Source organism: Canis lupus, chromosome 25, assembly GCF_011100685.1.
Source record: "Canis lupus familiaris isolate Mischka breed German Shepherd chromosome 25, alternate assembly UU_Cfam_GSD_1.0, whole genome shotgun sequence".
NCBI lineage: Eukaryota > Metazoa > Chordata > Mammalia > Carnivora > Canidae > Canis > Canis lupus.
Window position 1 is genome coordinate 44,608,176 of NC_049246.1, and position 17,556 is coordinate 44,625,731.

General features: G+C 38.5%; 1 protein-coding gene and 1 pseudogene across 12 annotated transcripts in view; one reads left to right on the forward strand and one right to left on the reverse strand.

Moving 5' to 3' along the window:
• GIGYF2 (GRB10 interacting GYF protein 2) overlaps positions 1-17,556 on the forward strand; it is a 135,456-nt gene that overhangs the window by 106,717 nt on the left and 11,183 nt on the right. For all 12 annotated transcript variants that reach the window (XM_038574200.1, XM_038574202.1, XM_038574204.1 and 9 more), the window contains 4 exons: positions 97-258; positions 1,720-1,878; positions 4,745-4,981; positions 16,597-16,719. In XM_038574200.1, coding sequence (XP_038430128.1) covers positions 97-258; positions 1,720-1,878; positions 4,745-4,981; positions 16,597-16,719 — 681 coding nt within the window. The remainder of the gene's footprint in view (positions 1-96; positions 259-1,719; positions 1,879-4,744; positions 4,982-16,596; positions 16,720-17,556) is intronic.
• LOC102156171 lies at positions 9,044-9,528 on the reverse strand (annotated as a pseudogene).

A 17,556-nucleotide genomic window follows, 5' to 3' on the forward strand; every position in this document is an offset into this window, starting at 1 on the left:
GCATCTTCTGGCTTCTCCTAATGGTGCTGGTCAGTGATGTTGGAGTGTTTCTGTGCTTGGCTTCAGGTTTCTTAGAGTGTTTTCTTGTAATCACAGCTAGAACAGGAGAGAAGAGAGGCAGAAATGAGGGCAAAACGGGAAGAGGAGGAACGAAAGAGGCAAGAAGAACTCCGGAGACAACAGGAGGAAATTCTTCGGAGACAGCAGGAGGAGGAAAGGAAGAGGCGGGAGGAAGAAGAGCTCGCCCGAAGGAAACAGGTATACCTTGGAGAATACTGCCCCAGAATTAGCCCTGAACCACATTCTCAGTTCTCGGGAGCTGGTCTCTCAGAGGGAGTTAATGGCAGGATTGGGATTAAAACCTTAGGAGATTCACTTCCTTTAGAAGAAATGTCTGTGACCCACTTGTAGCCCCTGGGGGGGTAGCTTCAGTCCTGGTACATCACTGAAGTTGATTTCTTTTGAATATTTTTAGTTAGATTGTAACTAAGTCTTTGTTTAAGTATTTATAACCAGTGATGAACAGTTTTCATGCATTTTGGCTGTTTGTATTTCTTTTTTGGGGATTCTCTGTTCCTGTGCTGGATCCCTTTTTCTGTTGGGATTTTTACAGATCCCAGTTGAAATAGTCTGCTCTGTAATAGCCCCAAAGTCCAGCTTTCTCTCACATTTCATACCCATTATCGGCACCAAGAGGTACTCTGTGAAGAACAGAAGGGTCCATGCTGAGTTAGATTTGAACTAATATTTCTTAAGAGTTACACTCTACACTAGCATGTAAGGGCTCTAAGAAGTATTACAGTAAAGAATTCAGTTTAATTCTGTGTTGCTCAGTATTTCGTAAATTATTTTGATGGTGAGACCCTTTTCTTTGTACTTGTATGGGGGACTTTGTTCTTCAGAACACATTCTAAACTACACAGCTTTATTCAGTAGCTAATGGAGAAACTAGGACTGACTCTTAGTGCAGTGCTATTTAACTACTACTAGTTTTTCTTATTTATTTATTATTATTATTATTATTTTAAGATTTTATTTATTTATTCATGAGAGACAGAGGGGACGAGGCAGAGAGGTAGAGACACAGGCAGAGGGAGAAGCAGGCTCCCTGCAAGGAGCCTGATGCAGGACTCAATCCCAGGACACCGGGATCACAACCTGATTGTGTTCAACCACTGAGCCACCCAGGTGCCCTTGTTCATTTATTTTTTAGGTAGAAGACCCTGTGTGTGCACTAATATAGGGATGGTGGGTGGAGGGGAAGAGGGAGACCTACATACATACATACATACATTTATTTATTTATTTATGAGGAGGTGGGGAGGGGCAGTAGTAGTAGAGGGAGAGAGAGTCTCAAGTAAACTCCCTGCAAAGTGCAGAGCCTGACATGGGGCTTGATCCCACAACCCTAAGATTATGACCTGAGCTGAAATCAAGGGTTGGATGCCTAATGGACTGAGCCAGGTGCCTCACTACTAATGCTTTAAATACAAACTATTTTAATTGTTGATATGTGTACTTCCCAACTCACATATTTACTTTTTACTCTAGATCCTGGTTGTATTCTTTTTATATTTACTGTTAACAGAGCCTTAGCAACACATAGTCTCTTTTCAAATTATAATGGAATATATTAATCAAGATCCAGAGTTTGTTTCTCTCTCTCATACACACACACACACACACACATCCACCTGCCATTTTTCTTTTTAAATTTAGGAAGAAGCTCTGCGACGCCAAAGGGAGCAAGAAATTGCATTAAGGCGACAGCGAGAAGAGGAAGAAAGACAACAGCAAGAAGAAGCTCTTAGGAGACTGGAGGAGAGGAGGAGAGAAGAGGAAGAAAGGCGGAAGCAGGAGGAGTTGTTACGCAAGCAGGTGACAGATGGCTTGCTCTTCTCATTGCTTTTTTGAAGCTAGGCATTTGTGATTAGAAAATGTTTGAAGAAGAGGATAGTCTATTTTACTAAGAGTTATTATAAGAGACCTAACTGACCCTCAACTACTTTTGTAATGACTGTCCCACAGGTAATTATGAAAGCTGGATAAAATATCATAGAACCAGCCCACCCCCACCCCCATACCAGAGAGAAATCTAAAGAAGTCCCTACCCTTTAAAAAAACCAAATGAGAGATCTGCACTTTACCCACTTTTGCCTCAGGGTACTCTTTGTTTTTTCTAAAGTGCTCTATTAAGTGCTGCTGCATATTTTCACAGACTGTGCAACAGTAGGCACTATTCCAGTTCTAGTCCAGCCAGGCCATTCTGCCACTACGGGCAGCCAGAACCACTAAAGCATTTCTTTTTAATGTTTAAGAACTTAGATTTTTTTTTTATTAGTAGACTCTATTATATTAGAACAGTATTAGATTTTCAGAAAAATCTGAATGATAATATAGTGTCCTCTATTATTTTTTATCTTACATTAGTATGGTACATTTGTCACATTAAACCATTATTGTTGTGTTGTGTTGTGTTGTGTTGTTATTAACTAAGTCCATAGTTAATGAGGAGGAGAATGGAGGAGGAGTTTTTTTTTTTTTTTTTCACATTTCTTCAGTTTTTTCCTCATGTCCTTTTTCTTTTCCCATATCCCAAATCCAAAGTACTACATTTAGTTGTCTCCTCAGCTGCTTCTTCACTTGACCGCTTCTCAGGCTTTCCTTGTTTTTGAGGTCTTTGGCAGTTCTAAGGAATTCATCTGATGTTTTTCTCCCAATTCAGTTGGATTTAGGGGTGCTTAGAAAGTAGATCACACAGAGGCAAAGCGCCATTTTTATCACACTCTATCAAGGGTACATATTATCAATGTGACTAATTACTGCTGGGGTAGACTTTAGTGACCTGCCTGCAGCAGTGCCTGATAGGTTTCTGTACTATAAACATCACTCTTCTCCCCATGCACTGTGCTCTTTGGAAGGAAATCACTATGGACAGTCCACACATACACATGTAGGTCGACACAAGCTGGATGTTACCTGCTTTTGCCTAAGTCCTTAACTGAAGCTCTTTGAGCAACCTAAATTCTATTAGAGGTAGATAGCTTCAAGGATAGATTGTATGTCAATCGATTCATCATTTGGCTTATTCATGTGACAGTTAACATTTTTAGTTAAAGTAGTCCATGCCAGTTACTGTGCTTGTTTCCCAGTGAGGTATGAAAGTTTTAAAGAAATTGTTTCTGTCCTTAAGCTCATAGGTTATGTTGGTGATGATTATACAGGAAATAAATGCCACAGTTAGGATACTTTCAGCTGCAAAACCAAAATATTCACCTAAAAATAGTTTAAACAACAGATTGCCTGTCAATGGATAAGGTAGTTATACACGACTTCAGTAACTCAGTGTTATCATTAAGGATCCAGGTCTTTTGCAAACTTGTACTCTAGTGTTTCTTGGTGGCTTGACTTTTGACTAGATTTTTCACCTCATGATTAAGAGTTTTGGATACCATACCCTTGTACAGTCTGCAAGCAAATGGTCCCTCTCTAATGCTTCTTTTGTTTCAAAAGAATACCTTCTTGGGGATGGTGGCAGGGTCGAGGAAGAAGAAGAATACCTTTTCTAGAAGCCTTCCAGCAGACATCCCTTTAGCCTAAATCATATCACATGGGTGGCCCTAGTTACAGTGGAAGCTTAAAAAGTGAAATCTGGCATTTTAGATGTCTGAGGTGACTGATCTTCTGTCTGCAAGGAAGAAGCCTGAAAGGAATCGTTTTTGGATAGGAAATAGTTGTTGCCATGGGTGGGCTAGGAGCAAACAGAAAAGGGCAAGGTATAAATGGATATAATGAAATGGCAGAGGGGAAGTCTACCTCCTAAAAGCAAGGCTAGGGAAGTCCTCATAGAGTGGTCAATATCTGCCCGGAGTTCTGGAGAATAAAGAGAAATGTACTATCTGGATAAAACACATCATTGTAGGTATAGTAAGCAGATTCTGTGAAGGGGAGGACAAGGAGCGTTCCAGAGGGCACATTGCAATGGTTTTTGAAGAAGGAAAGCAGAAGGAAAATGAGCCGAGGTACAGGACAGATAGTAGAGGGATAGACAATAGGTCAAGGAGAGATGTGCCCAAGGACCTGTGGGCTACAGGGGGTGTGAATCAGTGGTGAAATTTAAATGGTCTTATAAGGTTGCTCTGGTTCCAGAGCTGCTTGAGGCTTTCTTGGTAATCTGGCTTTGCAAAGTCCTGGTGCCTCTTCAAGCCCACCACCCTGAAAAGCTAGCTCTGCCTCCACATAGGAACAGTTTTCAGAAGCCTTTACTGCAGTTGGTGGTGATCTCTTAGGTCAGCCTTTTTTTTTTTTTTTTTCTTAAAGATTTTATTTATTCACGAGAGACACAGAGAAGGCAGAGACATAGGCAGAGGGAGAAGCAGGCTTCTTGCAGGGAGCTGATGTGGCTCTCGATCCTGGAACTCCGGGATCATGCCCTGAGCCGAAGGCAGACAGTCAACTGCTGAGCCACCCAGGCATCCCTCTTAGGTCGGTCTTTATCACAAATGTTTGAAGTGACATTCCTTTTATGAAGAAATTAGCAAATAAATTAAAAATTTATCCTGTAAACACGCTGAGCCTTTGTAGCTACTGTAAATGTATTTTAAAAGAAAACTGCTTTTTGTCATCATAAAGTTTCTGCTTTCTCTGTTACTTCTATAGCTTTTTAACAGAAACCTTCAAAAATGATTCAGATTTTTTAAAACACAATTAAATTTTATTCTCTTTTATTTTTCCTTCTTGGAAGGAAGAGGAAGCTGCAAAATGGGCCAGGGAAGAAGAAGAAGCCCAGCGTCGATTAGAGGAGAACCGGCTGCGAATGGAAGAGGAGGCAGCCCGACTCCGGCATGAAGAAGAGGAGCGGAAGAGGAAAGAGTTAGAGCTCCAGCGGCAGAAGGAGTTAATGCGCCAGAGGCAGCAGCAACAAGAGGCTCTCCGGAGGTTGCAGCAGCAACAGCAGCAGCAGCAGCTGGCTCAGATGAAGGTAAAGCCTTGACACCAATCATAGGTGCTACTTGCTGATATTTTTAAGATACTGGCATATCAGTAGCAGGAGTGTGCTTTCTTTAGTATTGAATGTTACTACTATTTTTCCCCCCAATGTGGGGCTTGAACTCATGACCCAGAGATCAAGAGTCACATGCTCTACTGACTAAGCAAGACACGCATCCAGCAAGACTTAGTGATTGTCTGGATCTGAGGGACAAAGGCAGAGCTGGGGTGGCTCCTAGATAGTAAGCCTTCAGTAACCCTAAAGTCTTGACATTAATGATGGAATGTGAGTAATTGGGAAGTGAGCAGCTGTATGGCAGGGTCCAGATAACTTTACATGTGATCTGTGGTTAGCAGTATCCTAACTGCTGGTTAGTGTCCCCTATCTTCACCGAGCTCATAGAGAAAGACATATAAATAGGAAATGTGAATAGAGTGTTGAGTGTAGCAGAAGAGGTGGTATCAAGCAGTAGTGTATAAGCACATGGGAATTTGTTAAGAATGCAGATTCTCTGGTCCCACCCCAGACTTCCTAAATCTGAACTTTTGAGGGGTGAGGCTCAGTAATCTATTTGGAAAAGCCTCCAGGGGATTCTTATGCTTGCTAAAATGTGAGAAGCACTATCTACATGGGAAGCTTGGAAAGGCTTTCTGGAAAAAGATAACTTTTAAGTTGAGTCATTAGGGAGGGAAAATTAAAAACAAGAAAAAAGCCACACAGGCCACTTGGAGAGTGGAAGGGGTTTTTGAGAGAGGAGACATGGTATGAGCACAAGAATGAAATACAATAATACTGCGGTATGTTTGGGGGAAATTTAAAAAGTGAGTTACTGTTGCTTATGAGTACAGTACAAGAGAAATGTGGTTAGGGTCCATGTATATTAAAGAATTAAGACTTAAAGATATGTGAAACAGTGGACTAAAGTATTTTCAGCTAGGAAATTGCACTGTCAGATATGCAGGAGCAGATATTAGTCATTTTGAGAACTGAATGGAAGATGGATTTAGAAGGAACAGAGCTGGTGTTTGGCAGAGTGGCTGTGAGGGGCTGGTGGGGTTGTCCAGGTACAGAAGAGGAAGGCCATAATGGGATTGGAAAGGTGGAGTTGAAGATAACTGTCATTATTGAGTGCTTGCTTTATGTCAAGCACTGGGCCACAGCTTTCCATATGTTACATAGGTTCTTCTTTATATCCACCATTAAAAGCTTAGGTGTGGATACCTATGTTCTGCCAAAGAGAACATTTTTTGTTCAGGAGCTGAGTTGTTTGTCGTGGGTCCAGCTGGGGGTTGAGCACAGAGCCGTGTATTAGAACCTATGTGTCTATGGCTCCAGAGCCCTCAAAAGGCTGTCAGAAGACTTTTCTTAAGAGGCCACATCATAGACTGTGGTGACTGATAAGAATATGGGATGAGGGGGAAGACAAAGGCACGGGTAATTCCAGATTCTCAACTTCTCTGGCTGTGTCTTTTGTGTGTATCTGGTTTTGTCCTGTTATCCTCCGATAAATACTAAACATTCTGAATGAAGATAAAGGACTTGAGATGGTTATGAGGAATTGCTTAAAGGTTCTCTTGGGAAAAAAAAAGGCATTAAAATTGGTACCAAAAAAAAAAAGTTCTTTAAAGATGGCTTTATTGAGATAATACAACTCATGCCATACAATTGAACCAGTTAAAGTATACAATTCTGTAATTTCAGTATGGTCACAGGTATGTGCAACTATCACCACAGTGGATTTTAACATTTTCATTACCACCCTCAGCCCCCGACCCCCGCCCCGACGAACCCACTGGCTATCACACCCTATGCCCTATTCTCCCGAGCCCAAAGTAACCCTTTAATCTACTTTCTGTCTTTATAGATTTGTCTATTCTAGACATTTCAGTTAAAAAAGAATTGTACGCATTTTGTGACTGGCCTCTTTGAATTAGCATCATGGTTTCAAAGTCCACTCATACTGTAATATGAATCAGTACTTCATTCCTTTTTGTGGCTGAATAATACTCTACTGATGGACATGCCAGCTTTTGTTATCCATCAGTTGATGGACGTTTGAACTATTTCTATTTTTTGGCTGTTATGAATATTGCTGCTATAGATAAATATTCATGTATACGCTTTTATGTAGATGTGTAATATAAACCTAGGAATGGAATTGCTGGGTCATATGAGAACTATGTATTTAATGGTTTGTGAAACTACCAGACTATTTTCCAAAATGGCTGCACCATTTTACATTACCACCAGCAATATATGAGGATTCAAATTTCTCCACATCCTCATTAATCCTTATTATCTGATCTTTTGATTATAGCCATCCTCATAGGTGTGAAGTGATATCTTGTTGTTTTGGTTTGTGTTTCCCTGGTGACTAATGATGTCAAGTATCTTTTCATGTGTTCATTAACCATTTATGTGTTTTGGAGAAATGTCTCTTCAAATCCTTGGCCTTTTAATCTAGGTTGTCTTACTGAGTTTATAAGAGTTTTTTATATATTCTAGATAAAAGTCCTGTGTCAGATACATGATTTAAAAATATTTTCTCCTCTTACTTGAGTTGTCTTTGTACTTCCTTGATAGTGTCCTTTGATGCATAAAGTTTTTCATTTTGATGAAGTTCAATTTTTTTTCTTTTGTTGTTTGTGCTTTTGGTGTCATAACTAAGAAAATACTGCCAAATCTGAGGTCATGTAAATTTATTCCTATGTTTTCTTAAAATATTTTTGTAATTTTAGTTGCCAAAATAAGATCTGTGATCCATTTTGAATTAATTTTTGTTAATTGTATGAGGTAAGGGTTTGACTTCCATTCTTTTGCATGTGACTGACTATCCAGTTGTTCTACACTATTTGTTGAAGACTATTCTTTACTGAATGGCCTTGACATTTGAGTTGAAAATCAGTTGACCATAGACCTGTGACTTCATTTCTGGATTTTGAATTCTGTTCAGATGATCTATATATACATCTGTCATTATGCTAGTAACATACCCATCTCGATAGTTTATTGCTTTAAGTTTTGAAATCAGGGAGTGTGAGTCCTCCAACTTTGTTCTTTTTCCATATTGTTTTGCTATTTTGAGTCTATTTCGTTCCAAAAGGATCATAGAATTAGCTTATCAGTTTCCACAAAGAATCCAGATGGGATTTTGACAGAGATTGCCTTGACTCTGTAGATCAATTTGAGGAGTTTTGCCACCTTAACAATACTGTCTTCTGACCATAAACGTGGGGTGATTTTTATTTAGATCTTTTTGAATTTCTTTCAGTCTTTTATAGTTTTTAGAATAACTTTTGTAGTACTTCTGTTAAACTTATTATTTTGTTCTTGTAAATGGAATTTTCAAAATTTCATTTTCAGATTGTTCATTGTAAGTGTATAGATACGCAATTGATATTTGTATATTGAGCTTGTATCCTGCAATCTTGCTGAACTGCTTTATTAATTGTTTTGTAATGGATTCATTAGGAATTTCTGTACACAGAATTTTGTCATCTGCGAATAGAGATGGTTTCACTTCTTCCTTTCCAGTCTTTTATTTCATTTTCTTACCTAGTTGTCCTGGCTAGAATCTCTAATATAATGTAGAAATGGCAAATCAAATATCTTTGTATTGTTTCTGATCTTGGAGGAGGAAGCATCCAGTCTCTCAAAATTAAATTTAATGTTATCTATGGGTTTTTTGTAGATGCCCCTCATCAAGCTGAGGAAGTTTCCTTCCTTTTCTTCTTTGTTGAGTATTTTTATGCTGAAAGGGTGTCTATTTCCCTCCTCCTCCACCCATGTGTATACTTGCACTTTCTCACTCTCTCAAATAAATAAAATCTTAAAAACAAAACAAAATGTTACTATCAGTGAAGGCTTGACAGTGGAGATACAATCTAACATCCATAATATCTAATGTTTTGCAGATAGCAATGTAGGAGATATATATTTTTAATTACCTTTCATTTGAGTGATCTTATTTAAGATATAAATTAATAATTTGGAAGTTCTTAGTCTCCTAAGGAGATTTTCAAATGCACTCAATAGAAATGGTGAATGAGATTTTTAAGAAATATCTTCCATGTCTACATCCTGCTGTAATGTCTGTACCATTTTTTCTTAAAACTGTTTTCCTTTGCCTCCAAGAGGAGTTTGAATAAGATGATGTTTTGCTTGACTTTGATGTCCTGAACTTTATGTAATTATTTTTCTTTAATCTGTTGTTTACTATAAATTTAGCTTTTTGTTTGTTTAATCTTTTCATCTCTCCATCAGTAGTTTTATTGCATCAGTAGTTTTATTCCATAGCTCTCATATTGGACAGTTCTTTCTGCATTTTTCAAATTCAGCTGAATTATCCACTGTAAGCTTTTTACCAGCTCTTTTATGGAATGCTTTAGTCCCCCTGACCTTGTGATGATTGCACCTCTCTCTAAAGTTTTTATGACACTTAAATTTACAGAATCTGAATACCTTGCAATCATTGCAGACATCATGCCATGCTGGGTGTAAATGAGTCCTCAACAGAACTAGCACTTCTCAATACACATGTTGAAGCTATGTGGATTCCCATTGACCAAACGCCATTCTTGAACAGAAGTCTGAATGTCTTCTTACAGGTCTATTTAGCTTGTCTATTTCTTCTTGAGTAAGTTTTTGGTAGTTTGTCTCTTCATAGGAATATGTCTCCTTCATCTGGGTTATCTAATTGATCAGCAGACTGTTGGTCATGGTATTCCTTTATATTCCTTTCTGTAAGATCAATAGTGATGTTGCCCTTACTCTCCTGATTGTAGTAATTTGAGTCTTGTCTTTTTCTTGGACAGTCAAGCTAAGTCAATTTTGTTGATCTTTTGAAAGAATAAGCTTTTGGTTTTATTGATCTTTTTCTATTTTATGTTTCATCAGTTGCTTCTAATTTTATTATTTCCTCCTGCTTGCTTTAAGTTTACTTTGCTCTCTTTTTCTAATATCTTTTTTTTTATAAGTATTTTGTTTCTTTATTCATGAGACACACACAGAGAGGCATAGGCAGAGGGAGAAGCAGACTCCTCAAGGGGAGCCGGATGTGGGCACTTGATCCTGGGACTCCAGGACCACACCCTGAGCTGAAGGCAGACACTCAACCACTAAGCCACTCAGGCATCCCTTTTTCTAGTATCTTAAGGTAGAAGGTTCATCTTTTGAGATCTTTCTTCTTTCTCAATATTGAGATTTGCAGTTATAAATTTCCCTCTGAGTATTGCTTTAGCTGCCACCTATACGTTTTGCTTTGTTCTTGTATTCATTGGTTATATAGAAGTGTTTTGTTTAATTTCCACTTATTTGTGATTTTCCAAAATTTCTTTGTTACTTCTCTTTCCATTGTGATCACAGAACATACTTTATATTCTTTTTCTTTTCCTTTATTTTTTTTTTAAGTAGGCTCCACATCCAGTGTAGGGCTTGAGCTTGAGTCACATGCTCTACCGAATGAACCAGCTAGGTGCTTCTATTTTTCCCTTTAAATGAATTATTGAAGTTTTTATGTCCCAAATTTTACCTTCTTTAGGTCGGTCCTGGAGAATATTCCATGTTTCTTTGAGAAGAATGTATATTCTGTTGTTGGCTGGCATATTTATATAGATGTCTTTTAGGTCCAGTTGGTTTATAGTGTTGTTCAAGTCACCTAGATCCTTGTTGATCTCCACCTAATTGCTTTGTCTATTATTGAAAGTGGAGTATTAATGAAGTCTTTATTATTGTCTAAATATTGTCAAGCTACTGAATTGTTTATATTTCATTTTTGCCATTTCTTGTTTATTTTTGTTTTGGTGCTCTGTTGTATTGCCCATATGTGTTTGTAATTTTTTTATCTTCCTGCTGGATCAGTCCTTTATTATAATTAAATGTCTCTATCTCTAATAACTTTTTTAAAAAGTAGGCTCCATGCTCACTGTGTAGCCCAGTATGAGACTTGAACTCACAACCCTGAAATCAAGACCTGAGCTGAGATTAAGTCAGCTGCCACTTAACAACTGAGCCATATAGGTGCCCCACCATTTTTTTGGTTTAATTTTAATTTTATTTTTTAAAATATTTTATTTATTTATTCATGAGAGATAGATTGAGAGGCAGAGACTCACAGGCAGGGGGAGAAGCAGGGTCCATGTGGGGAGCCCAATGTGGGAATCGATCCCAGGACCCCACACCCTGAACTGAAGGCAGATGCTCAACCACTGAGCCACCCAGGCATCTCATTTTTTTTGTTGTTGTTTTAAAGTATATTTTGTCTGATAATGATATAGAACCTCCAGCTTTCTTGTGTTTGCTGTTTGCCTGATACATCTTTATCTATGCTTTCACTTTCAACCTGTATATACCTTTGAATATAAAATATCTCTTCAAGACAGTATAGTTGTATCTTATTTTTGTATCCAGTCTGATAATCTCTGCCTTTTGACTTGATTCTTTAATCCATTCACATTTAGTGATATTATTTATCTAATTGGATTTATGCCTGCCATTTTACTTTTTGTCTCTTATGTCTTTTTTTCTCTCGTCTTCCTTTACTGCTGCTTTTTTTGCATTAATATTTCCCATTGCAGCATTTTAATTCTTTAATGATTTAAATCCCTGTATGTTTATTATATAACTTTATTTATCTCTTGTTTTCTTCATTTGTACCTCTGAATTCAAGTTACCATATGGAGTGATTTACTTAGCCCAATACAACTTCTTTCCCACTTACCTCCGTCTGCTAGCAAGAAATCCTCTGAATTTACTGGGAATGTCTTTATTTCACCTCTATTTTTGAAAGACCTTTAGTGGATGTAGAATTCCTTGTTGATCGTTTTGTTCTGAGGACTTGGGATATCTTATCCCACTGCTTTCTGGATTCCATTGTTTCTGATGATAATAAGTCAGCTATTAATTTTGTGAGATTTCTCTTGTAAATGGCAATTTGTTTTTCTTCTTGCTGCTTTCAAGATTTTTCTCTTTGGCTTTCAGTATTTTTACCATGATAATGTCTATTTGTGGATTTCTTTATCTTGTTATAGTTAAGCTTCCTGAATGTGTAAATTGATGTTTTTAAATAAATTTCAGCCATGATTGCTTCAAACATTTTTTCTTTTCCTTTCCTCTCCTAGTACTTGCATTAGGCCCATATTGGTGTACTCAGTGGTATGTCACATTTCTCTAAGGCTCTCTTTGTTTCTCTTCATTCTTTCTCCCTGTTTTTTGGATTGTGTAATCTCTACTGATCTGCAAGTTTTACTAATTTCTTTCTTTGGCCAGTTCAGGTATACTTTTAACTCAAGTTTTTTTTTTTGTTTTTTTGTTTTTTTTTCATTTTACTTAGTGGGCTTTCAAACTTCAGAATTTCCTTCTGGTGTAAAAATAATCTCAATCTATCTCTCTCTCGATATTCTTTATTTGATGTGACATTGTCATCATGCCTTCCTTTACTACTTTAATCATGGTTTTATTTAATTCTCTGAATATATTTGTAAGACTTTGATGTTTTTGTTCATTCTGACATCTGGTCACCCTCATAGGTGATTGTCGGCTTTTTTCCTGGTGTATAGGCCATTCTTTCTTGTTACTTTACGTGTCTCATAATATTTTGTTGGAAACTGGACTTTTTTTTTTTTAAGATTTTATTTATTTATTCATGAGAGAGAGAAAGAGAGAGGCAGAGGGAGAAGCAGGCTCCATGCAGGGAGCCCGACGTGGGACTCAACTCCAGGTCCCTAGGACCATGCCCTGGGCGGAAGGCAGACACTAAACCGTTGAGCCATTCCAGGGATCCCCAAGGAAACTGGACTTTTTTGATATCATTGTCATTAAAGGTCCTACACACCCTATCATTTTTTAATTCTTTTTAAAGATTTTATTTATTTATTAATGAGAGACAGAGAGAAAGAGAGAGATAGAGGCAGAGACACAGGCAGAGGGAAAAGCAGGCTCCATGCAGGGAACCTGACATGGGACTTGATCCGGGATCTCCAGGATCGCGCCCTGGGCTGAAGGTGATGCTAAACCCCTGAGCCACCCAGGTTACCCACACACTCCACCATTATTTGTTTTGTGACTGATTGGATTAATTTAGTGAAGTCCTAGTCTCTCTCTACCTCTCTAATAGGGTGAAGCCTCTGCTGCTGCTCTTCTAGGAGATGCAGCATTTGGTTTGCCCACAGTCACTCTTGGATCACTGTTTTTGGCAGGACTGTCTTTGATTATCTTTTTCTACATCTGACCTATACTAATTGCTACCTGAATTGCTCTACTGTTGTCAGAAGTGCCCTGGAGCATAGATTGCTTCATAGACTGACCCAGTCAAATTCAGGCTTCTTTGAAGAGAGACTTCCTGAGGTCTGTTTTTGCGATTGTTTCTGACACCGCCCCCCCCCCTCCCGCCCCAACTTCTTTTAGGTCTTTCCTTGGTTCTCTGAGACCAAACAGGGGCCCACAGTTTAATCTGTATCTCCAGTGAATCTACCAGTCTCTGCCTAATTGCCTTTCACCCAGCCTCCACTGTTTTTAAAAGTGTCCTTTGGCTTGGACTCCTCATTCTCCACACTCTGTTACAAATTAAGTCAGTTCCTTTAGGAACCATATTCTGATCTTTTTCCCCTTATCTCCACCCCAAGGCAAAAATCTCTGAGTCCCAGCTCTGGCGCTGGCTACAGTGGTGTACTCTACTGAGTGGCACTCATGCTGAGGAATTGAGTCCTTGGGGGAGGAGCAAGAGCCTCAGGTTTTCTTGGCTTGCTTCTCCTAGTGGCATGGTGACCTTTTGAGCTAGGGCAGTGGCACTCAGGGCCCTGGTAGTACCAGTAGTACTATGCTCAGGATTGTTTCCACCCTACTAGTTGCAGGCTAGGCATAAGAAGAGAGCCCTTACCTCTCAGCTGTACTTGCCTGTAACTTAGCCTTTGCAGCAGATAGCTGTAGGCAGGATGGGAAATGCTGGTGTTGTGCTCTTTGCGGGAAGCCAGCCCACTGACTGGTAGCTGATGGGGGAGAGGGAGGCCTATGTTCTTAGTGACACTCATCTGGAGTGGAGTTTCAGTCTGGCTGAACTGGGAGTTGGGAGAGAGTAGATCTTGGTGCAAGTACCACAGACTCTCACTTCTTATGGAATTTTGGCAGGTTTTCTTGAATAAATGTTTCTTCATTTGCTATATTCCCTTATGTTCATTTCCAGAGGCTTTCTTTTAAGTGACTTTTTTTTTTTTAAGATTTTATTTATTCAAGAGAGACAGAGAGAGAGGCAGAGACACAGAGAAGGAAAAGCAGGCTCCCTATGAGGCGCTGTTGTGGGACTCGATCCCAGGACCCTGGAATCATGACCTGAGCCAAAGGCAGATGCTCAACCGCTGAGCCACCCAGGCGTCCCTCCAGAGGCTGTCAATAATTTTCACCAGTTTCGCTGGGGAGAGGGGCCTACAGAACCCTTGCACTCTCATACTAGAAGTATAATAGTTTGAACAGTTGTTTTTAAAAATAAAAAAAATAGTGCTAAAAAGTAAGGTAACAATATCAGCAGAAGAAACAGTAAATTTTCTTAAATCACTGAAGGATTTTAGGCATTCAGGGGACACAGAATGTACCAACCTCTCTATTTGTATGATTGATAAACTGCAGTTCTCTTGAGTGGGCAGACAGGATGCTGGTTGAATTGGAAAATGTCCTGAGGCATTGATGGAGTGATGGGCTATTATTTCCTATGGACAAATAAGATTTAAGGAAAATAATAACTATGTGTAGACATTTGTCTGCCATGTAAAGAAGACAGATTTGTTCTGCATTATTCCAAAGGGCAGACCTGTGAGTCATGAGTGTCGAGTACAGTGAAGTATATTTTGGCACAGCAAGTGGGAAGATCTCAGAGGTGCCTGAAAGGGGAGGAGGCCATTTGGCAAGGGGGTACATCTCTTCTGCTGCTGGCTGAGGTTCTTTTTTTTTTTAATTAATTTAATTTAATTTAATTTAATTTAATTCTATTTTATTCTATTTTATTATTTATTTATTGATTGATTGATTGATTAATTGCTGGCTGAGGTTCTGAAGAGGACTGGGGAATGTTTCCCGGGGGTATGCTAGGGTGACACATCCACTGGACTTACAGGCAACGTTGGAAGTTACTGGCCAAATATCTGCATCAGAGTTAGAAAATACACAAATTCTTTGGCTTCACCTTTGGATCTTCTGATTCACTGAGTGTGGGGCCAACGCATCTGCATTTTTACAGGTCCTCCTAGATGTTGCTGCCAGGTTTGAGATCTGTTGCAGTATTTGATCTTGATTGTGCCTTCCACTGTGTCATTTCCTGTGGATAATATGAATTCACTTATGCTCGACTTTGCCTACCTACCCTCCAAGTCTTTCTCTCTTAACTTCCCTCCTTCCCTCTCCCCCATTACAGCAGGGGTGCATTTTGAGAGAAAGGTACCTATTACCTATTGCATTGGCCCCCAGATGTAAAGGATTGATGATGTTCTGTAGCACTGAAGGTAATATTAGTACTCATTTGGTAATGTCAATAACAGTTTAAATTGTACCCTTATCCAAACAGCTCTAGGTTTAGAGATTTCTACTGTAGAGCCATTCTCCTTTGGGTTTCTTGGGCATTTTATTGGATCCGTGTTCATGTATTCTTTTTATTAAACATACTTCAAGTCTCCTTAGATTTGTGTTTTGTTACTTTGTTAAGAGCCACAAGATGTCTCAAAATTTTAGTGTAGCTTTTTCTGGCTTGGAAGATCAGGAGATTCCCTTAGAATATCAGGTGTTTGAGAACATTAAAATATTCAGAACTTGAAAATTTATACTCTATTTTAGCCAGTGATTTTAAAGGTACGAAAAATAGAATTATTGATTAAAAACAGCTTGGTGATTATGACTGGAAGCTACAGTCTGGCCAACTGACTTTTTCTTGTAAAAGACTGATTAAGAACTGATTTCATGAGAGAACTGATTAAGATGTTCACCACCTCAGCTTTCCCTTCAGAAATCTTGTCCTTAAACATTCACTAGAAAGTAGCATATTATGTGCTTTATTTTCTCCTTGGATTAAAAATTTAATGATTCTTCTGTCTACTCCTTTCTCTTTATATATTGCTGTATATGTCAATGCTGGATATAACAAATTTGTAATCCCAAAAGGTAGGTCAAATAAGTATATTGTGTATATTTTAAGCTCTCTAAAATAATCTTAGGTGTGGAATAGTGACAATAATTTTATTTTTTTAGGAAAGATTTTATTTATATGAATAGTAGAGAGCACGAGCGGGTGGAAGGGGCAGAGGGAGAGGGAGAATCAGGCTCCCTGCTGTGCAGGTCTCAATCCCAGGAACCTGGAATCCTGACCTGAACTGAAGGCTGACACTCCAACCAACTGAGCCACAAAGGCGTCTCTATTGACAAAAAAGACCAAAAAAATTTTTTTAAAGCAAACTAAAAGAATTCTAATATGCAAAAGAATCACAGGGGGAAATTTGAATTGAATGTTATAAATGGAGCTGAAGGAAAACATGAATGTATTCTTGTATATAAATGTGCAGTATTGCCTCTTTGTTTTTGTTTCCTGTGTACATTTCCTCACCAACTCTTTTGCCTTCCTTTTTTGTTAGCTTCCCTCTTCTTCCACATGGGGCCAGCAGTCCAATACAACAGCATGTCAGTCCCAGGCAACGCTGTCATTGGCTGAAATCCAAAAACTAGAAGAGGAACGAGAACGGCAGCTTCGAGAGGAGGTAAATTTTAGAAGTAAAAGCGGTCTAGTCAAACACTCTTCCAGAATGGCTGGTGTGCGTTATGGGTGAGGTTAGTAAAGATCATAATTATTGTCAGAATTGCTGTGTATCTGAAATGGATGCTCATTATTAAACTCTTTAGCCTATAATAGGAATAACATTAAGATTAGGGAACACGAATGTTCATTTACCTTAAATATTTTGTTGTAGCTCTTGAAGAAGTAGCTCATAAATAAAAATAAATGAGTTTTTCAGAATTATGGCTTTATGCAGATATCCTCCTTATAAAGTTGATTTTTAGAATACAAAATACATTTTTTTTCCCTCTAATGATACTGGGTTTTCTGACTAGCTAGAAAAACTTAAATATGACAGAAAGAAAGTTTCTCTGCTTATAAGTCTATATCCTGAAGCTTATCATTAGGATTAAAAGGATACGAAAGTGTGAAATAAGAGGGAATAAAGGAAGAATACAGGGCAGCCCCGGTGGCTCAGCAGTTTAGTGCCACCTTCAGCCCAGGACAAGATCCTGGAGCCCCGGGATCAAGTCCCATGTCGGGCTCCCTGCATGGAGCCTGCTTCTCCCTCTGTGTGTGTCTCTGCCTCTCTCTTTCTCTATGTCTCTAATGAATAAATAAATAAAATCTTTAAAAAAAAAAAAAAAGGAAGTTCATATGTATTTCATTTCAGTGCTTAGCCAAAAGTCCTACTTAATTTTTAAGAATTTAAAAAATTGGATTTGGTCTTTTTATTCTCCTCTTAGTGTCTCTGGTAGTTTACATCTTTTTTTTTTTGCAGCAAAGTAGCTAACCCTTTCATGTTTAACTTTGTATAGCT